The following is a 23,445-nucleotide window of genomic DNA, read 5'->3' as shown; positions in this document are numbered from 1 at the left end:
TCACCTTAATTTAAATGGACATCAGTAAGAAACTGGAATCACTTAATAAAGTTGCCTTCTAATAGGATTTGCAGGGATCCCTGTATATACTCACCTACATTCTCTATTTCCACATCTGGGAACATTACTGAGTATGTTTTGTAATCTTTGTATGGCACAAATACCTATTTTTTCCAAAGTGTACATCCAAAGTTATTATCACTGGGAGGTGGTGACACATTGCTTACCCATCAATAAGATTTTCACTTTGAGTTTTTCTTATGGTGGTGATGAATTGCCAGTCTTTCAAAAATCTTTTTTATTTAGTTCTGGTCCCATCGGTGAGAGTAATAGAATCAGAAGACTCACCTGTGACAATAAAATGGTTTTTCCCAGTGAAGACCTGTCTGGATCTGATCAGAATCCAACAAAAACTCACCAAGGGGTACCTCTTTACCACCCTGTTTAAATGAGTTGAGCCGACTGCTTTCAGTAATGAAATTATTCCTTGGCAAGTTGTGCGGTACGCCAGCCTTTTAGACCCTCTGACCTAACTTCCTTTAGGAGGAAAGGTAGGTTGAACTCTCGTCCTGGTCACTAATATTGGCTGCATATGTCTTCTCTCTTGAAACAGCTCAATGGTTATTCGGGACTTAACCTTACGCAGCGCCGCCAGCTTTGGCTCCTTCCACCTGATCCGTCTGCTCTACGATGAGTATATGTTCTACTTGGTAGAACATCGTGTTGCTCAGGCAACGGGAGAGACACCCATAGCAGTCATGGGCGAGGTAAGAGAGGCCAAAAGAGTTGTGACTCACGGGGCTTTGAAAAAAGAACCTGAATTTCATTTTAATTTAAATATATTGTTTATTGAGTAAAGCAGTGGTTCCTAACCAGTGAAGACCCCGAGGGGCTGTGGAGTTACTGCAGGGGGTCCTTAAATCCCTCTGCTTGTATGTATTCTCTTTTTTTTTTTTTTAAAGATTTTATTTATTTATTTGAGACAGAGAGAATGAGAGAGAGAGAGCACATGAGAGGGGGGAGGGTCAGAGGCAGAAGCAGGCTCCCCGCCGAGCAGGGAGCCCGATGCGGGACTCGATCCCCGGACTCCAGGATCATGACCTGAGCCGAAGCAGTCGCTCAACCAACTGAGCCACCCAGGCGCCCCTGTATGTATTCTCTTAATTAAAAGATTCTAAAATTATAAATTATATCATGTGAAAATTCATGGCATGTTCCAATATATTATAAAGGTGTCTACTTGAAAGAAAAGGTTGAGCATCCTTGGACTGGAAAAACCCTGCCTTATTGAACAGAAAGTAAGAAAGACAGATGTCGCTGATAAGGCGAAGGGCTAGGACTACAGAGGAGAGAGTTAAATATGTATTTTTATGGACTCTTTGTCCGAGTGCCCAGGGCCAAAAGAAATGACTCTATTTCAGAAGGATAATAACGATGGTGCTGATAGCTAACGTTTCGGGGGCACTTACTATGTGCCAGGCACAGCTCGAAGCCCTTTCTATGTCACAAAGCACTGGACGCTTTCTGAGACAGGTACAACTCTATCCTGTTTTACAGATGAATATCTGAGGTTGATGTAGAAAGCTAAGGACACAGATGAAATGTTTACGTAGCTCTGGTGGCTGGTAGGGACCTGTTTCAAATACTCAGACTCTGATTTTCAAATCAGGCTTCTCACTGCTGAAGATATGAAGAAGAAAACATTCTCGTCACAGTTTTTAGATAGAAAATAAAACTGTCTTGTTTTCAACGCATGTCAGAAAGCTAACACTCTGAAGTACATTTACACAAGGAGTGGTTAATGTGATGAGGGCTAGATGCAGATGCTCAAGTGAATCCTCTCCAGCTCATTCTGTTGTCCTGAATTGGGGGTCCTTCATGATCTTGCTAGATTATGCCAATCAGGCAATATTATAAATTACCCAAAGCAGTAAAGAAGACAGGTTCATTTTGAAGCTGTGGGTATGTGCTTATTTAAATGTAAAAAGTCAAAGTAAATATTAGATGCTTTTCCTAGTTTAATAAATATGATAATAAAGGTATAAATTAAAAATATTAAAATACCTCAAGGAGCTTTATGAGTATTCTAATATAAAGAAAATCCATGTCAAACTTCTTCAGTAGGTTGGGCAAAAGATTCCTCTTTCCCTCCTCTTTAAAGTCCCTCGCTGTGTGCTGATCTGTTTGTGTGTGTGTGACGTTCCTTAATAGTGATTGCGCATAAATCATGCCAGTTATATATACATATATTACATGTGCAAGATGAAGCAAGGATTGCTGTAGCTTTTAGACGATAGGCAGGACTGAAACAATCTGGACTTTTCTTAGATTTGACCTTCCTTTAGTGCCTCTTGCAGTGCTTGTCTTACAAATGCCTGGCTGCAAAATGCCCAGTTGGCATGTAGATTAAGTACTGCAAAATTTCTCAAGTCAGGACTCCCAACTTCTGAAACAGACATGCCTTTTGGTATATTTAACCCATTTGCCAAGCACACCTCATATATTCTGGGACTTCTTTAACAAGATGGTCAGCATAATGGTAACAGGGATTCTAATGAACACCATGTGGCTAATCCTGATGTGTGGTCATGGCTTCCCTTGCATCTTGAGGGAACAAAGGCAGAGGGCAGGATCCGGTCACATAGCGTGAGGGCTCAGCAAGGCCCTCATATGCTGGTGTGGACAGTGCTGGCTCGCCAAGGTTAAGATGGTCTCATATAGTCAATACTGCCGATTAACCATGCCCATGGGCATTCTTTGTTTTGTATTTTTTTTTAAAGATTTTATTTATTTGACAGAGAGAGACACAGTGAGAGAGGGAACACAAGCAGGGGGAGTGGGAGAGGGAGAAGCAGGCCTCCCGCAGAGCAGGGAGCCCGATGCGGGGCTCGATCCCAGGACCCTGGGATCATGACCTGAGCCGAAGGCAGACGCTCAACGACTGAGCCACCCAGGCGCCCAGTATTTTTTTTTTTTTTTACTTTATGTAGACAATGTATATGAGTAGGACACATTCCCACAGGGGTAAAGATATGATAGGAATAAAATCTAGATCAGAAAATAGGTATAAAATACCTTCTGTAAGATTAAAGATCTAAGCATGCCTCTTGATTTCTTTGCTTACTCTCTCCTTACCCAATTTATAGGGCAATCCTTTGAACTGTCTCTACTCATCCATTATTTAGCCCATGCCAATCAAGGCTAATTTTATAGGTTTGTTCTCCCCATCAACAATGTTGATGGCCTCATATATCTGTTGGCCATTGTAGACCTGGAGGTGGTGGTCATATTATTGTGTCTAAAATTTCTTGATTCTTGGGAAGAGGAAGAGGAAATTCAAGAAAACAAAAGGCTGTTTTCTCATGTGTCGCTCCCGTGTTACCCTACACCTACCCTAGAAATCAGATTGGAGGTAAAAAAGGCTTTTGCATGTTGAGGCTCAGTTGCCTTCACCCCTTAGGTGATCCCCCCCTTCCAAACACCAAGTCCAGAAGTGCCCGTGTACATGGTGGGAGCGACAGCTCAGGCCCAAATCCATTGAAATCTGTAAAAGTCACCATTACCCTCAGTTGGAGCAACTGGTTTTCAATCATCAGTAACAGTAGCAAACAAACACAATAATAGTTCTCACTCTTTATTGAGAGCTTGTTATATTCATTAAGTATGAAATCAAACTCTTGATCTGTCTGCTAATGGCTCTTTCTCAGTAAACGGTACCACAATTCTCCTTGTTGGTTGTGCTGGACACCTGAGCATCATCTTTTACATGTCTTTCTGTCTTGACCCCGATGTCCCCCCAATTACTAAGTCTGCTCTTTCCCAAACCTCCCAGAGTGCAGTCAGTATCATCTTATGAAAGTGCAGAGTTGGTTATGTTATCTCTACTTAAAAACCCATCCGTGGTGTTCTCTCCTGTTAGTGAAGGGACAAAATTCTTTCCTTGGTACATGTGGTAATGCTCAATCTGGCCCTGCCCCTCAGATTAACCTCAGCCTCCGTCTTCCTATTCCATTTGCTGCAATCACAGTGGTCTTTTCTCTGTTCTTATTCACCAAACTTTGCTCATCATTGGACCACTGTGTAAATGTTTCGAGCAGGAACTTTCTGCCCAGCTCCCCTTGCTCATTCTAACTCCTACTTCACGTCTTAAACATCAGCTTCTCAGGGGGCCTCAATTCCTCCAAACTACGTTAGATATACTCACAATCTCTCTGATCTGTACTTTTACTTTTCATTCTAGAACCTGCACTATACTAATCACGTGGTTCTTTGTATGATATGTATAAGTAAAGATTTAATGCCCTGGAAACAATAGAGGACATCGAGTCAGGAGAGTTCAATTCTCCTGATAATTCTGTCATTTATAGTGGTATAATCTTGGGCAAATCATGTTCACTGATGTTGAGTCTCAGACTTATCTCTGAAATTAATTTATTTGTCTTATGACTGCTATTTCTTACACACCTACTGTAGACCAAATGCTGTAGTAATTAGGTTATAGTGATGAACCGAATGGATCTTGACCTGCATTCAGGAAGCTTGCATTTTAGTAGGGGATTCATGTGTACTAAATATTCACAAAGCTATGTAGCTACAAAATCTGAGAAATAGGAATACTCAAAGCACGATGCCTTAAGCTAGCCTGGGCGGGTCAGGGGAGGTTCCCCCCAGCAGGGATGTTTGAAATGAGATTGAAAGGGCAAAAGGAGTTAATTATATGAATTGTGAGAATTTGGGGGTAAGGGGGGCACGGAGACATGCACACAGGTCCTGCCTACAATGGAAGGGAGCATGGCTAAGGGGAAGTTTCCATAGAAAATCTGAGGGTCAAGCACCAGAGAGACCAAATACGCACCATCAGATTCAGTAGACAGGAGATAGAAATGGATGAGGAAAGAAAGCCAAAAACTTCAAGGGAAGCCTACACTCACATACTACTCAAGTGCCGGGCACTGTTCTAAGTGCTTTATGTATATTGACTTAATAATTCATAACAACCCTATGAATGAATACTATTATCCCTGTGTAAAATAATATATATCTTACAGATGATGACATGAGACACAGAGCCATCAAGTAGCTTGCTGAGGTCCCACAACTACTAAAGTTATGAAATCAGGCTCCAAACCCAAGCAGGCTGGCCCTAAAGTTCTTACTGTTAATCCACCATGCTTATCACCTACTGCAGGATGGGGGGCTGGGAGCAGAATTGTTGGGAAGTCAGACACAGACTTGGCCAGACCTTGGTTTTGCCTTATGGGCGCTTTATTTGGGAGAGGTGGCAGACAGCCAACCAGATGGAGAAAGCAAGGGGAAAGGTTTTCCTTTTAAAGTGACTTAGGGACAGTTAATGTATCTTCATTAATGAGAAATCAAAAAACAAGTTTTAATTTTACCATTGTAAAATTTATATTATTTGAGCAGGCAGGAGAGACCAGTCCCTGTTTTACATATAAACACAGTATGCAAGTGTACAAAACTACTATTTTTGCATTCCCTGTTAGACTACAGTATCAGTTGTTGGCATGAAGACCACCATGTAACAGCGCCCCCAAAGGAAACAGAAACAGCATCCCACCCCGACACGTTTTCTTCTTTTTTTTTTTTTAAGATTTTATTTATTTATTTATTTGAGAGAGAGAGCGAGAAACAGCATGAGAGGGGATAGGGTCAGAGGGAGAAGCAGACTCCCCGCCGAGCAGGGAGCCCGATGCGGGACTCGATCCCGGGACTCTGGGACCATGACCCGAGCCGAAGGCAGTCGCTCAACCAACTGAGCCACCCAGGCGCCCCCGACACGTTTTCTTCTAAATGTCAGTCTGCTGCCACAGTAATGCTGACTAGTAAGTTATTTAAAGCACATGCAATTCCAGAGTTTCGTGATTATATTTTTTGCCTGGATGATAAAAAGGAAACAGAATTTATTTGCTGCTAAAATTATGCAATTTTTTTGAACTTTAATATTATAAATATACCCAGAGACTCTCTGGGAGTGGGGAAATTTTAAGAGTAGGAATAAAATAAACAAGTTGCATCTGTTTGCACACCTGTTCAGTAAAAATTTTTAAAAATCAGGGCTTTCTGTGCAGCTCTGACAAGAAAAATTGAGCAGGAAACTATCCTATTATTTGAGTTTTATGAATTCAATTTGGAATCTCTTTGGATGTTTATTTCCTTAAAATATACATAGTCCATTAATATATTCACTGAGTCTATAAATTTTGATTGCTGCATAAAATTATTTTCTGCAATAAATATTTTTGTGTTTAACTTATTAAATATATTTAAATTCTCTGCCATAATTTAATTGTACTTATTTAATATTACATCTAAGCCATCTATATAACCAATTTTTTTGAAATAAAAAATAGGAACCGAAAGGTACTTCAGTTGTTCAAATATGAATGTCAATATAAAAAATATGATATTTTAGTCACATTTTTGGGGGGAAAAAATGGAAGAACCCTTAAGAATATACCATCAAAAGAAAAATGTCTTGAATTTATCAAAGTTGATGTCCTCAAAGTAAACGGGGAAAAAAAAAAAAGATCTTCAAAACCTAAAAATTGGACCAGAGCAATAATAATTCAAAAGGCAAGCTTTTAGGATAAAAGTTGAGTGAAAAAGTTCCATTTGGTAGAAGTATAATCATGGTAAATAAGCCTGGATTCTTAAGGTAAAATCAAACTAATGAAAAATAGATTTCAGCGAGTACTGCTCTAGTGCAACTAGGGAATACCTGAGAATGGACCCGTAGAATAATAGATTTGTTATAGGATATTTTAAAACGAATGAATCGTATCTCAAGTTAAAATCATCTGCAGAAAAAAGCCGTCTTGGAACAGCAATGGCTTAGAAAATGTAATGAATACTTCTTGAAAATTATACCGTTTATTGTTATAATAAAGCTTATTAATATTTCCTAATATTTTTCAAATTAATTAACATTGAGGGATTGCCTTGTGATAATCATGATGCTAGGTGTTTTGCATTCTTATTTAATATTCACTAAAACCTTTCAAAAGATGTGTTAGTGTCCCCATTTCACCCATGAGAAAAACAGGTTGAAAATTTCCCCAAAGCCAGAATTAGGAAGCAGTAGAAAGTAGGACTGTGTTGTTCCAAGGCGCCAAATGGGTTCAGTCCACGTTTTAATTTTTCACCGTATAAATTGTTTGTAGACAGATTCAAATAGGGACAAATTTATTTCCATCTGTACTGTTCAACTCCCCCAAACACACACACACTCACAATCACACACACACACACACACCAGATGCCTAGCATGTAAGCTTTCATTATTTTGTTCCGGGGTCTCTTTCCTCAGCGTTACATGATGCCTCTTGATTGTCCTACCACCCTTTCCCTTCCCACTTTTTGTTCCTAGACGTCTAGAATATGCAAACTAACTGGAATATTAGTCTAAGCGAATTGGAATTGGAAAGCTAAATGTGCGGGGAAACAACACCAACAACAAATTACATCCTTTAGCTCCTCTGTACCCACCCACACACCAGACCTAAGTCAAAATCATTATTTTGGAATTTGTAGTTTGCTTTTAGCTGTAGATCTGCCCTCTATATGAGCACAATTCTGACAACTTGAAAATAAATTCTAAAAGTGACCTCCTGGAGGAGAGACATGGGAGGCCCTTCTTCTATACCTTTGTCCTCCAAGTTCCTAAGAACTGGCTTTGTAGAAACTCTGCCATTTTTCTCCCTCTTCCCTGGTTTGTCTTTCTGTTCCTTTCTCTTTTTGTGTTAGAGAAAAGCACCTATGGACTCAGTGCCCAGGGCCACAACCCTTTCCAACTCTGGGATCCCTGCTCATTAGCAAGCTCTCCTTGGTTTCCTTCCTGCTAACTCTGTGCTAGAACCTCTTCTCTTTTGTTCTTCAGGGACTGGACTTTTGCTTATAACTGTGGTCTAAACACAATCGTCCTATAGGTGCTCAAAAAATACTCATTCCAGAAAGGAAGTACAAAAGAAAGATGGAAAGACTACCAATTTGTAGGCCCTTTCATTGGATTTCATGATCGACATGCTGGATTCTTTTATCAGGAAAATAAAACTCATAGACCCAGAAGTGCTCCTTCTCCCCAGGATGTGTCTGTCCACATTTCGGAGACCTCTATGAAGTTGGGCATTCATAGGTGCTTTCAACTTGAGATTAGTTTTCCCAAAGAGTTTGGAAGTGGGAAAAGAGTATAAAATAGTTGAAAAATTCTTAACATACTTCAAGAACTAAAATGGTCACTGGACACATCGGGAAAGAAATCTCAGCACACTGTTCTCTTCAGCAAAGTCCACCCCTGGGCTCTTTGCTTAGGAGGGAGTCTGGTATCCCCAACCGCAGAGCAGAGCTAGAAGATTCTGTGGCAGAGATTAAGCGTGACAGCTCCCTCTGCTGGCCTCTTCACCACACTGTCATCCCGTGCCCTGCCCAGGTCTAGCCTTGCCATTCTATTTCTTGTAGTTTTGCTCACAAACAGGGGGACTGTGGTGGTTACTGGTCCTTCCATAAAGAAGTAGCTCTTGTTGGAGACCACAAGTTCCTCAATTCCCAGGAGCTGTTTTCTGCTTTTCACCATCGCTGTATAAAATAAATACACTTTCATAAATGGGAGAGATTCTCTATGAGTATGTGGGTCGGGTGTTTTGATACAACAAACACTTCAAACCTGATTCGCACTACTTGGTCTAAAAAGAACATGTTCCTATACCCCCACCCCCACTGTCGGTCCAGTTAATAATTTCTGGAAAAGCGAGACGGTATAATTAAAATCAAGAAGGGCGCCTCTCACGTAATAAACCAATGCCAAGATTTCCACTTAGACAATGAATGTGGCCTCGAATGAAGCCTGTCTTACGTTAGGTGCACCAGGGTTCTTTCTTTTTAACCCGTGGTTTTATCTGCGTAAAGGATATGCTGCCAGGCTGAACCCTAACATTTGCAGGGCCTATGGTACCCCATGTCTAAACATTTCAAAAGTGATGAGTCAAGCTATGAGTAAAATCTATTCCATCCACCTAGGTTGATAAATATGTCTTGATCACAACTTAGAAGGCTGGGTTTGAGTGTAAAATTCTCAGGCTCTTCCTAGACCCATGCCAGAAAATAATGACATACACATAGCCAGCCCCTTGCCCAGCCCCCGGCCCCAGACCACTTGTCTTATTTATCACTCCCCGTCCTATGCTGTGAATAGCCCTGAACACCTAAACCCAGTGTTCAGGTTTTGTCCACCCTTGGCAAACCACTGCTCCTCGTTGGCTTTCCCTTCTTTCTTCTGAAGGGTGGACTTGGAGAAGAAATCTGCACAGGCCTGGAAGAGGACTCAGGGAGTTCTGACAGTTGAGATAGCAAGAGTATGGCCTTCAGGGTGGGAGGGACACAGAAGCTCCAAGAAGACACATCCACTTGTCCCAGTGATGTCCTTATCCTGGAGGGAGGGCCACAGCCACAGGAAAACCAGGGCAGGGCTCTCCATAGTGTGGGGCTCAGGACAGAGGCCCTCCTCAGCGTGGCCTGATACTGTTAAATGTTCCTGTTGTTGAAATGACTTTTTCCTTCAAAAGGAACTAAAGCTTAGATTCTTGCTTCATTACCTGCCTGCTCACTCATGAGCACTTCTTAGAGATTTTGAAACAATATAAAGGTAACTGCTTTGCTGTGTTCCCAGGGGCACAGGGGACAAAAAAGCCTGAACGTTTAGACGTGTGATGGAAATCGGCGGTCTGTGTAGAGGGCGGCCAACAGCACACGTGGCCATTCCAAAGGAGCAGGACCATCAGAAGCTGTAGGGCACAATTTGCTTTGGTTTGCAGCAAACTGGCAGAAATCTCAGCCATCTTAGCAGGCTCTGATAAAACTAGTTGGAAATACATGGGAAAATACACTTACAGAAAGAAAAATCGCCAAGGAACACAGGATTTTACCAAATGGAACATTAGCATTCCTTGCAAATTTTATAAAATTGGAAATCACTTCAAAATCAGCAACTGTTTGTCCTCAGTTGTGAAACCCTGTACCAAAGCTAAATGCAAAATGCTTTGATTAATTTTGTTCTCATTTGGAAGACATTTCAAGAAAATTAACTAATTCTCTGAAATCCCTTGTGATTGAAATTTGAAGACCTTTCTCTCCGCCATCCCAAACATGCAGAATAGTTGCCACTAACTAATCCTTTTGTGATTAAGTTCTACTAACGTCAGTTCATAGAACTGAAATCACAGGAGACTGCCCAGCTATATCAGATTTGTAAAAATCAGGACTTTACAAAGTTCCAGTTAAGTATCGAATGTTGAAAGATTTGAGTTGGGTCAGGAGACTCCAAATCTGCATGTGAACCATCTTGCTGCTTCTGTAGGGAAAGCCCTAAAGCTCTCTGTTCATTCGTTGACTTCTCGGAAGACCAGAGAGAGAAGCAACTGCTTAGGCTGGGATTTACAGGCTGATATTCATCTGAGCTCATCAGCTATTTCTCACGATGTGATCATCCCCATTCTGCCAAACACACACACACACACACACACACACCATCCATGTTTAGGACAGCCCTTCTCATGGTATTTGCATGAGTCATAAGTGCCTTGGTCAGCACATAACTGACTTCAACTTCAGCCCTAGGTTGAGTTCACAGTGTCAGACCCTCACGTCCGGGCCTAAGGAACACTTCCATTCTCAGTCAGCATACCTGGTAGCCCCACTCAGCTGGAGGCATTTTATCTGAAGTCACCATCTTATGGCCTTACAGTTGCATGGAATTCTAAGGCTCTATCACTAGTATTTGAAAATTGAGTTTTGAAGACAGTACACCTTGTCTATTTCATAAAAAGGAAATCTAAGATTAGATGAGCAACATGTCTAGAATCCCATAGTGGATAGCGGTAGAGTTGGGATTCAAATGCAGGTCATACTGGCCCCAGATCCTATGTTGTTTGTCCTACTGCATATTTTCCATTTAATACCTGTGCAACCTGAGCAAGTTATATATATCCTTGCTTTAGTCTTAGTTTTCTCATCAACAAAATAAGCATGAGGACCATTCCTTCACAAGGCTGTTGTGAGGATAAAATTAGGTGGGTGTGCAGTTAGGCATGGTAAGTAAGTGGAGGTAGGTGGAGGGGATGGGCAGACTGGCACATAATAGGTACCTGATTTTTGTTAGTTCCATTTCCTTTCCACAAGGATAGATAGATGATCGATCAATCAATTGATTGATAGATCTGAAGCTATGTGTATTACTCAAGAGAGATTATATTTGATTGCCTTCTCCTCCAGATTAGATTTTTAAATATTAATTTGGCACCGACAATCCAAGTAACAATGCGTACAATTAGACTGTCCTTTTTTTTGATATGATGAGCTTAGAAGTTGAAATTCATAAGACAGATAACATAAAGGCATGTGAAGGCTTTAAAAAAAACTAGGGGGAAAAATAGCCTGTAGACAGTTTTTGAATGTTGAGTCCAATGATTCATGGGATTACAAAGAATCCAACAGCATTCTTTGGGATGGAGCCCAAGTGGTAATCAGAGACAAACTAATTCAATGCTTTGTAAAACACAGGCAACAAAATAGAATGCAGAAAAAAGTCAATTAGGGAAAAAAATGGCAATATTGGGGAAGAAGTATAAACAGAATTAGACAATCATAGCTAGACTTGTATCGAATTTTAACTCATAGGAGTGACTAGTAGGAAAGGTCTTGTGACATGGGGAGAAAGCATTATATATATACAGTTCCTATATATGTGCAATTTATTCACGTTAAAGTGTAAAAGTAGGTCCCAAAGAGGCATCTTATTCCAACTGTGAGATAGAAACCACTTCAGAAAAATTTTACAGTTATCTGTTCTTAGTGCCTTTGACAGCTTAAAGATCTTTCCTAGAGCAAACGATTCATTGGCAGAAACTGGAAAAATGTACACATATACACACATACACACATACATAATTTCTTCCTGACATGCGTATATCAAAAATGACCATTGCTGGCAGGACTGGTCTGCAGTGTGAGATCAGGGCATCACTTTATTCTGAATCTATGTAAAGACTACTCCTAAGAGTAGTTGAGGCCCCCAAATGAGTGGTCTTTTCTAGTTAAAACTTCCAACTGTTTGGCCTGTCAGCTGCTAATGACCATAGCCCCCAGGTCAGCAGGAATGCCATGGTAACGTTTACATGCTTTCAGATGCTGCCTGGGGTCTCTGCCTTCAGCTAAGCACCTGCCACCACCTTGGCATCTGGCTCTGCCTGCCAGTGTCTGTACACCATAGATCCTGCAGAACCATCAGGTAGTGCTGATACAAGAGGGCTTTCTGAGGGCTTCGGGGTTGCTGGGTGGCATGAGTTAATCCTCATGAAATTATCCAAAGACCCGTATATACCCTATCTCTTAGCGTCTAACTTTAACATTAGAGTTAGGCCTCCATTTGGACTTGAGGTTTAGGGCTGTTTTGGCCCCACTGCCCACTAGCTTTTGGTTTCCTCAATTTCAATGTCCATTTTTGCCCGGATTGACTTCCATATACATGTCATTCACAACTTTCAGCTCTGCGATCCTGGTAAACTTCTTGTATCCACGTAGGATTTCAACAGGCTTAGACCTTGAACTGCATGCTGTAAAAACCTTTCAGACTGGAAGAAAGTTGTACATAAAATTCGAAGTCTGTAAGTGAAAAGTACAGCACAAATGCAGATTTGAGTAATTGCAACAGGACCACAAAGACTAAGGTCGTTACTGTCTGACCCTTGGCTGAAAAAAAATTTGCCCACCTCTGTTCTGGACCATACACAGTCCTACTTTGATGCCACCAGTTAGGCATTTTTGTGTGTGGTAGCTCAGTGAACATGGTGATTCTAGACTTGGGCAGCTAATCTCTCAATGAGCAACTAGAACATGGGTGCATAATACGTGTGCGTATGTGATCGTATCTGTCCGCCTGCGAATCAGGAGGCACTGACAGATCTTCTAGTAGGACACAGGTTCTAGAGGGGGCGTTTACCTGGCTGCCCAAGATGATATGGTTATGACGACTCCCTAATGCTTTCTCCCTAGGATGGGGTAAACTCGTCCAGCAGGGAAAGTGTCCCCAAGGGTGCAGTCTTCATCCCAGCCCCTGAATGCTTTCCTTCTGTCCCTACTCCTGTCCCCAGCCTCTGCAGTGTGGGCCCCCACGGATTCCTGCCTATTTGCTGTCTGCACCCTGACTTCCTCTGCATGGTCCCAGTTCCCAAGGATCGGAGTACAAGCCTTGCCTCCCTCCCTGTGAAAAGTTCGCTGCTGCTGGATCTAGCGTGCAGTGGTCTCTTGGGGGCACCTGGGGTGTGCATCTCCCGAGCAGCGCCCAGTTCCTTTCCAGCAGCCAGTGCTTAAAGGCGGGTGGGAGACCTGGCGGGCTTGTAAGGAGCCACTCTTCAGCTGCTTGGTCACATGTCAGCGTCACACCGGGGCTCTCTCAAGGGTCCTGCCTGTCGCTGTGTATGCCGTACTGTCCAGTTGCCCACTTGCACTTCCCAGCCATTACTGGTCTTCTGAGGTTGTGGTCTCCCACACTCCCGCCACATTTGTTGGTCTGCTTTTGTCCAGGAGGGTGTGCATCATTAAGACCCTTGTTGGGACCTGGAGGAAATGGTTTCTGGGAAACGAGGTTTTTCTTCCTGAAACAGCAGATATGCTTCCTCTGTGTTCCATTTTGTTTCTATTCAGAACATCCCCGATTTATCTATAGAATATTATTCCCGGGGCGCCCGGGTGGCTCAGTTGGTTAAGCGACTGCCTTCGGCTCAGGTCATGATCCTGGAGTCCCGGGATCGAGTCCCGCATTGGGCTCCCTGCTCGGCGGGGAGTCTGCTTCTCCCTCTGACCCTCCCCCCTCTCATGTGCTTGCTCTCTCTCATGTGCTTGCTCTCTCTCATTCTCTCTCTCTCTCAAATAAATAAATAAATAAATAAATCTTTAAAAAAAAAAAGAGAATATTGATTCCCACCTACATCAAGAGGCTGTATGCTTTCTAACCCCAGAGCACATTTTAAATCCCTTAATTTATATTCTTTCCTCCGTGTGTGGAACATACATCCTCTCTGTCTCTCCCTTTCTGTCTGTCTGTCTCTCTCCCTTCCCACCCCCTCTCTTTCCCTCCCCCACCTTAAATTTCTAAGGTGAGGGTAAGAATATCTGGTCTCAAATCTCCCACCACCACATTTCCTACAAATGTTAGACAAATCAATTCATTGTTTTTAATAGCCTTAAGATTAAATATCAGCTTTCCCCCTTGCCAAATTCTTAAGTTTTTCTGAGGCTGAAATGAGGAAGCAAATTCACTCATCTGCTATGCAGTCAGCCTTTACCGCCTGCCAGGTGCTGTAGTAGATTCTGGGATACGTTTATGAGGAGGACAGACAAGGCCTCTGACCCCCACGGCCCCGGCATTAGGCTTGGGAAGTCAGATGTTAGAAGAGGAAACAAAGTTAAGTGTTGGATGTGGTGGCAAATGCTTTGAGGGAAATGAGTAAGCCTGACAGGGAAGTAGATGCTCAGATAGGGCTGTCAGGAAAAGCCATTCTGAGGAAGTGATACTCGAGGTCGTAATATTTGAAAGAAAGCCTCGCATACGTGGAACCGTGAAAGTACTTTATAAGCTCTCAGATGTCCCCTCAACAAACAGTTGTCCCTCCAGGCCCCCGGGGGGGCAAGTGAAGTTAGTCAGTTTCCCCAGTTGCTGGAGCTAAAACTTCACGGTTATTTCTGTACTTTCTCCTGAGCCTCCATTTTGTTAATCCAGATGGTTGATCTCTTCCGCCTCTTTTGTCCGTTTTGTGCTGGCCTAATCTCAGCGCTTGTCATCTGTCCCCTGTCCATGACACAGTCTTCCTTATGCCTGCTTGCAGTCTTCTCTGCCACCATTCGTGTCCTTCCCTCTTGCTGCCCCCTCCAAAACCCCCGCAGTTGACTTCCCTTTCTCATATGCCCATGCTTCCAAAACCTTCTCAAAGCTAGCCTCATTTTTTGCTAAACTACCTGTCCTTCATAATATAGGCAACTTCTGCTACTCACCTCCAGAAACAGGGAGTATTTCCAAATTGACTAGAACTGACTGGCACAATGGCTGGCATATAGTAACCTCCCAATAAATGTTGGTTGAATAATGAGGGAATGAACAGACTCTCCTAATCTTAGCCTACCTATGGGAGTAAAGTGGTTTTTCCTTAATCACATGTGTATTCTTTCCTCCCGTGTGAAATGCACATAAAAGCCTTCACCTTCTGCTATGTAGGATATCAGAATCTTACCTTATTCACAAGATTTTTATTTTAAATCTACTCTCTTTATTTGCTGTACATGTGCAGCTTTGTTATTGATCCCAGAGACACTTAGAGATATTGAGAGTGTCTCTGAGATTACTCATACCGTGTCCAGCATAGTGCGAGCCATGAGCACAAAGCGTTGAGTATGCAAATGTTTATTTACTCACGATAATAGCAGTCACTCATATGTTGATCATTGTGGGGGTTTTTTATTTTTAGCATCCCGAATAATCAAATGTATTCGTTCAGATTAAGCAGAAACGTTCAAAGGAAAACCTTTGTATTAAGGAAGTTGCCACATTTGCAGTTAAATAGCAGCCAAAATCAGTTTCTTTTGGAGAAAATTTCCAAGTAGGTCCAGGGTTTGGTTTTAGCTCCTTTGTGTGACATTATTGATTACTAATGGCAATAAGAATTTAGTCTCAAAGAACTTCTTGAGATTTTTCAAAAACAAATGGAATGTTCACTTTTTCTAGGTATATAGGAATGTTGAAGACTCATCACTGCCACCTTGTTTCTAGAATTGGATCTTAAGTGTTATTAAGTATTCATTTAAAAGAAACATAAATCTTATTGTGTTACATCAATTAGAAATAACTTATAAAGGATCCTTCAGCTTTGGGCATTCTCTGTTTATAGTTCTAAAATATTTAAATAATACCAAAAATAGATAAAGGGTCCCATTGATTTTTTTTTTGTTGCTTGTATTCTTTAATTCAAGAAATTTTACATAATTCAAACTGTGATTTTTATTTGGATTAACACAAGGTTCTGACCCATGTGATCAGGAACAACTACAAAACAACAGATCAGTATTTATGATTTTATATTTGTTGCCCAGTGGGATGTAACTATAAGGTAATGGGACAATTTTTCCAAAAACCGTTCTGGAAATTATGGACCCAGGAGGCCCTTGTCCCCTCAAAAGCAGTCACCTGGGGAAGGCTACACATTTGTTCCAGTCACGCTGCTGTAGCTTAAAATATTGTGGCATGCCTCTTTTTAAACCTCTTCTGAACTGCTGAGAAATAATAGAGTAAAATGACATAGTATTTTGAATATCCTGAATTGTGGCAGAGGTGAATTTGATTTTGATGAGTAGTCAGAAATCATCTTAGGATCAAGGGCAATCAGTACAATTTGGAGTGTTATTTGCAGGCACAATTGGATATAAAAAAACAAAATGGGCTTTCTTGAATGATACATAAACTAACTCTTGAAATTGATTGGTAAAGAGGAATTCCAGAACCTTGGACCTTGGAATAAATGTCTAAGCTCCCAAGGTAGCTACTAGGAAGAACAATACATGTGTAGGTTAAAAAAAAAAAATGTGTGTGTATGTTTGCAAAATAAGATCAGTTTTATTACTTTATAGACATACCTTGTAGATGAAAAAAATACTCCTATCATGGAACTCTTTATAAGCAAACTTCTGAATGTAAGTAGAATTTCTGTCTCACCCTTTCTAAGCCTCTTGAGAACTCTGAATTTCTATAATGACTTATTCTGAATCTTCAGCTTTTCAAAAAGTAATGTTCGTTTAAAAAGTGGATGCTTTGAGGTTTCTCTTTACCTTTTTCTGATCAACTTGGTTACCTCTGCTATTCCTTTTTTTTTTTTTTTTTTTTTTTTGAGAGTATCCATCTTTGTTCACTCTGAGACTCTCAAAATCCATTTCCTCCTGGTAAAAATATCATTAAGCTTTGAACCAAGATAGAAAACAGAATCTAAGCTGAAGGTTATTAATTGTTCCATATTGTTTTAAGCTCTCTGTTGCATTAGTAACAAGCAGATGCCTTTCTTTTTTAAAATGGGACCCTGGTATTTTAGTAAATAAGAACATAAAATTACAAGCCGAGAAGTCTCAAAGATTTTTAAAACATAAATACTCTGAACTTTGGGGTTCCCACTATGTTTTTCATGTCTCCTAGTGAAAGCTTTAAAGAGAGAGTTCAGCCAAGCGGCTGGACCAAATTTCTGTCAAGTCCCCACCCGGCCCCAGGCAGGGACTTTCAGACTGCCCATGAGTGGTGGAGCTGACATGTCCTGCTTCACCAAATTTCCAAATTTATCCCACCACATCCAACTTCTCGAGGCCAGCCAGGCCCCCATTTCTTCACTGCTAAGTTGAAATAATAATAAAAAGTAAAATGGAGCGCGGAAAGCAGAGAAAATTGTTATCCTTTGCAAAGAGGCCAAGACAGCTAAATTGTGATACAATTTAAACTGTTCAAATTTGACAAGTCTGATTGGAAAATTAGGTGACCCGGGTAGTTAGAGATCAAAATGGGCACTGGTATACAGTTTTAAAAAAGTCTTCCTTGTGTTTTTACCACAGACTGATAGAATATTATTTTATTCTACCTGGTAGTAACTGTTGCCCAAATGACTATTGTTTTACAGTTTGGTGATTTAAATGCTGTTTCTCCTGGAAATCTGGATAAAGGTAAGAAGTGAAAATAATGTACATTTTTAAGGACTTCTTTGAGAAATTCCCGTAGGGGAAAATGTGGTGTGTGCCTACGGTATTGTTATTCTGCGGAAATGGCCACATAACCCTACAGGAATAGGACAGTTACGTCTCTTGGAATCCTCATTGTTTATTTCTCCATTTCTGTGCCTTCTTTATGTGAGGGATATTAAATGCAAGAATTGAATTTAAATGCAATTGCAAACTCTGCACAACTTTCGCTTGCAGTTCATTACAGGTAACAAGAAATTATTTCTGACTGTCGCCAGAGTCCTGGAGAAAAGTGATAAAATTTTATTGAAGGCCCACTCGGCAGGAGGAAAGATTTCTCAGCCTTCCCCTTCTCACCAATTCATACTTTTCACTGGAAAAATAGCTCAGAGATAGCAAGGAAGTTTACCGTAAAAAGCAAGATCAGCAGTGGGACAGATGAAAAGGATCAGCTGCAGACTTCTCAGATTTTTAAAGCCAGCATTACCACTCAGCTAAGATGCCATTCAGATGTGTATTCCTGAAGGAACTTAGGATCTACAAAACCACACAGGAAAAGGAACAGGGCTTTGGGGAAATGAGGTTGGGATAGAGCACATGCAAAGAAAAACCATCCTAATAAACGTACCAGCTCAGTTAAAAAAAAAAGTAAAATGTTTAGTAAGCAAACACTGCAGAAAATATAGGCCTTTCTTAAAAAAAAAAGACCCAAAAAACAACAAAAAAGAAAAACCACCAGAAACAGAAACAAAAAAGTAAAGATATCCTGAGGTTTTAAGGAACTGAGTTCTGGAGTCAAGGACAGAATGCCCAGATGGAGGAAAACTGCACAATAAGCCCTTCCAGGACAAAGCCAGAGCTAGTGGGAAAACAGGCCGGAGGAAGGGCTTGGGGAGCAGGGTTCTCGAGCCTCCAGCCCCGGGGTACTTGTGGCCAGCCTCCATGCCTCCTCGGTGGTGGAAAACGTGAACGTGCTGGCGGAAGTCCTAAGGAATCAGTCTCACTCCCAGGTTAAGCTCCTGTCAGCCTCTGTGACCAGTGGGGCATGCATGAATTCCTGTTTTAGTAATAGGCATCATAGCCAAGCAGGGCGGGTAGAAAATAACAGCCCAAAGCCATTCCTGCTGCAAATACATAGTCTCTGCGATTAACCCAGTGACAGTCAGGAAGGTGAATTAGTGATACTAGTTTGTAATTTCAGAGCAAGGAAGGTGAGTGTTGAAAGCCATGGCCAGCATAAGGCAACCTTGCCGATGCACCGACCAAAGCCTGAGGGGTCACACTTGAGGATTCCATCCCGTGTGCAAAGTGCGCAAGCGTGTTCTCCTTGGCCATGGAATGGCCGCCAGGCTTCTCTGTGAAGTGCTGGACCAAAACCAAGTCTTGAGTCAACTCCAGTAGCACCTCATTTTAGTTTCTGTGTACCAAATTTCTATAACCTTGAGGATGTTTCTAGAAAATATCTTTGAGTCTTTATGAGGGCATAAAATATCTATGAAATGGCATTAATTTGCCCTTAGATGTGGAGAGAGGGCTTGCTTTTTTGTGGATTGCTTTGTAGCCTATCCATAGGAACCCCATCACCCACAAGTGGACCCAGAGAGAAGTGGCCTTGGGGCACTTAGGTTTGTTCAGCCCGTTATCCCATTGCCATTTCTACCCACGACACGTAGTCTCTCCACTCTCTTCACTCACTACCTGCTTGAAAGGATTTTTTTTTTCTTTCAGTGCTATTTCTTTTATTAATTTGACACTATTTCTCAGGCACAGAAATGTTGGCAGCGAGGGAACTGTGAAGCAGTGTGATTTATCCGCACATTGGGGTGGCCTCGCTGGTCCCATTCACCCCCTGACCTGGTGCTTCTTGAGATATGGCCAAACTGGCCTAGTCAGGGTCTGAGGCTTGAATGTGAAATCTTCAAGAGTTCTGGTGGGCTTTTTCCACAGAATGAGAATTTTCATTTTTTTTTTTCCTGATAATAAAAGTCATTTTAGCTCTATATAAAAATTTCAAATTAATACAGAGATTTAGAAACTATGACAAGTAAATTTCATAGTCACAACCCTAGGAGAGAACCATCATTAAGAATTTAATGTGAGGATTTTTCCAGGTTTTCGTTTGTTTGTTTGTTTATATATAAGCAAATACAAAAACAGACCCAAAATGTGTCATACAAACGTGTTTCAATTATACCATCTTCATGAAGCAAATGTCTACCCAATGCACCCCTTTCCCTGAATCAGCCCACATTCCTTCTGGATGTGCTTCTTCTGACAAGCCCTGTTATTATAAAGTCCATTCTCCAGAGAGGCAAAAAGGTAACAGGATAAAGTAGGTGAGCCTCAGCTAAGAGCACTTCTGTGTTTACCTCTCAATAATGCGGCACGTCCTTTCTGGTCAAGAAACCTCATGTCAGCCTTTTCAGTCACACGTCCCACTTCTCAGGAGATGGTGTTGCTGGTAACCACATGCCGCACAACGTGTGCAACTGTGTGTGGAGGCCCCGTTCCTCCTCATCACTCTTCTCTGGAACCAGCTTTGCCCCAGTGGTAAGATAATATTAATGAGGGAAGACAAGTCAAGGGGCCCATTTGTTAGCAGGGACTTCTGGAGGTGTGTGCTCTAAATGGTACAATTCCATTCGACAGCCCTTAGAAAGAGTCCAACTAATCGGACTGAAGAGATAGTGGTTAAACATTCACTAATGCATGTTCATAAAGTCAAAAGTTTCATAGTGAAGTATAGATATATTTTAGTTACAGATGAAGTATTCGATGCAGTTAAACAATTTTCGATTCAAACGGAAATTTGAAACAATGATCTTTTTTTTAACAGTAAAACATGTGGAAGATGAAGTAAAAACTCTTTAGATTTTTTTTTTTTAAAGATTTTATTTATTTATTTGACAGAGAGAGACACAGCGAGAGAGGGAACACAAGCAGGGGGAGTGGGAGAGGGAGAAGCAGGCTTCCCGCCGAGCAGGGAGCCCGATGCGGGGCTCGATCCCAGGACCTGGAATCATGACCTGAGCCAAAGGCAGACGCTTAACGACTGAGCCACCCAGGCGCCCAACTCTTTAGACTTTTAAGGCAGAAATCTAGTCCCCACTGTTTAAAAATTATCGCTGATGGGGAGGTGTTCTCTACAGTCTTTTGAGGAGAACCTTGCATAGTGGTAAAGTTGTGTATGAGCATTTTCTCTCTCTACTGTACTTTTCAATTTTAACAGTACGTGCTGGAAAAAAATGAAATGGGAGTCCATTATAATGACGTCTTGGTTAACATAAAATATGTTAAAATGTGGAGGTGACAACGACTACTTAATACATTTAATTTCCAGAAGTGAATATCGGCTATTAACAGTGAATGTCAGTGTTGCCAGGAACGGAAATCCATCGTGCATTTTTAATCTGATAGTGCTGCCTCAGTATATTTTTAAGGGCCTATTTAATATGGTCATCTACAACATTCAACGGCACCGAAAGCTCTATACACTAGCCCTTGCTTAAGCATGTTGTTATTTTGTGAATCAACATAAGCCTCACCTATATAAACATGGGCACAGGTGAAATTTATATCTAGTGTAGATTTCAAAGGAGCCTGAGAATTTCCCTCCCTCCCTTAGCGTGTTTCAGCTCATCCCCAAAGCAGCATAGCCTACCCAAGTGACTACGTTAGGATGACTCAAATGATGCCAACTACTTAATCCAAAAACTGCAGGGAGTCCCAGAGCTCTTCTTAAGAGAACTCTGAGAAGTGTCCCTCACAGACTAGCCACCACTCAGTCACTGTTGCCGCGTTGGAAAGGACTGTGGGCGCGCGAGGAGCGCGCTGATACCCATGGCACGCACGGGGCCAAGACTCGCTTAGACGCCCCGTAATACGGTCTTGGTGTCGTTTGTGCAGACGAAGGCAGCGAAGTGGAAAGCGAAATGGATGAAGAACTGGATGACTCTTCGGAACCGCAAGCCAAAAGAGAGAAGACGGAGCTGAACCAGGCGTTCCCGGTGGGCTGCATGACGCAGGTGCTGGAGAGCGGCGTGCAGCCCAGCCTCCTGAATCCCATCCACAGCGAGCACATCGTCTCGAGCACTCAGACTATCCGGCAGTGCAGCGCCACGGGAAACACCTACACTGCGGTCTAAGGAACATTAAAGCGTATTTTCCCAGCTAACATTACCCCTGTTGATAGATTGGGCTTAAGTTGAAAATTGAATAAGCCTGAAGGTCGACTGTTGTCAAATTCTATCTGTGCTGAACATTACCTTTTTGGAGTTGTGAAATGGAATGGGTGTATGTATTTTGCCAGGTCTCTCTCTCTTTCTCTCTCTCTCTCTCTCTTTTTTTTAACGTAAAAAAAGAAAATCATTTGCCTCTAAATAATAAGTTCTTTTTTTTTTTTTCCTTTAGTTTCAGGTGTCAAGAAGGATTTTTACCACACTTAATGCCAATGTTTTTGTTTTCTTATAATTAAAAAGTAATTTACATTTTTTGTAGCTTAAAATATTTTATTGTTGATTGTTAGTCTTGGTGTATGATTTCATGTGTAAGTTTTTAATTAGATGCACTTCTGTGAAATATCAAAAGAAATGAATTTCTTTGATTTACACTGGAGGCATGCCCATTTGGCAGCAGATGCATCACATTTGCTTTTGAAAGGTGCTTTTCATTGGACAGAACCACAAGACAGGATTTTGATAACACTTTGGTACAGAGAGAGAATACAGAGAATTTTTATTACAGTGCTAGAGGGTTGGGAAGGTCATCTGTTTTTCTCTGGAGAAAAATTGAGCTGTGCATTTATCAGTTCAGAGTAAATGACAGAACTGCAAGAGATTATGCTAATATGTACATAATTTGTGTACATAATTATTAAACCATATTAATGCAAGCTTCCGTTAAACATTGAATTTTAACCGTTATTTGCATACCAATTCCTCTGTTTAAAGACTACTGATTCTGTATTTGGGACCACTGCACAGATGCATTCTGCTGTTGAGTGGGGCTGTTATAGTTAGATACTGAAGCTGAAAAAAAAAATGACTTGACTTTTTTTTGTTTTGTTTTGTTTTTTTTTAAGTGTACATGCTACTTATGCTGAGCTGGACATACAGGAAACCATTCCATTTGGATGACTTTCTTTTATTCCAGGTCTTTTTCCTAATAGTAGTTCAATATGCTGCTATTATAGAAGAAAATTTATAGAATGCAAGGAATGTAGCAACCTGCATATCGTGATTTCCTTCAAAAATATTTCCTGGTTTCTAAAGTATGTGGATTTAAATTTTAAACAGAACCTGAAGGCAGTGTACCTGGCACACCACACTGTTGCTTATCCCCAATTCGGTAGGATTTGGATAGGTGGCTGGATGGACCAGTGCCATTGAAGAATGTACATCAGGGATCATCGTACCTCGGCTATTACATGGTGCCTTAAAACAGAACTGAAGCTACGGTTTAGTAAGGCTTATTTTGTTCATGTGAATTCCTCTTCAATCCATTTGACAAGGTGTGCCTGTCATGTTCAGATTCCCGAAGTGAGGACAGGTCACATGTTCCTCAAAGGAAATTTAGGGCAAGCAGAGCAAAACAAAAAGACAAAAAAAAAAAAAAACCAATTCCCCTCTCCGAGTGACCACGGATGGACTTTTTGTTCATAGAGCTGAACATTAC

At 41.3% G+C, this 23,445-nt stretch overlaps 1 protein-coding gene across 1 annotated transcript in view; it reads left to right on the top strand.

The window, feature by feature from the left end:
• Positions 1 to 22,793, top strand: part of RFX3 (regulatory factor X3) — a 236,731-nt gene extending 213,938 nt beyond the window's left edge. Inside the window, exons 15-18 of the mRNA XM_035029136.1 lie at positions 614 to 767; positions 16,687 to 16,749; positions 17,715 to 17,757; positions 21,679 to 22,793. Of these exons, the coding sequence (XP_034885027.1) occupies positions 614 to 767; positions 16,687 to 16,749; positions 17,715 to 17,757; positions 21,679 to 21,917 (499 nt within the window). The 3' untranslated portion in view covers positions 21,918 to 22,793. The remainder of the gene's footprint in view (positions 1 to 613; positions 768 to 16,686; positions 16,750 to 17,714; positions 17,758 to 21,678) is intronic.
• Positions 22,794 to 23,445: the final 652 nt, after the last annotated feature.

This window comes from Mirounga leonina, unplaced genomic scaffold (assembly GCF_011800145.1).
Source record: "Mirounga leonina isolate KUSES-001 unplaced genomic scaffold, KU_Mleo_1.0 Mir_224, whole genome shotgun sequence".
Classification (NCBI taxonomy): domain Eukaryota; kingdom Metazoa; phylum Chordata; class Mammalia; order Carnivora; family Phocidae; genus Mirounga; species Mirounga leonina.
This window is presented reverse-complemented; position numbering and strand designations above follow the sequence as displayed.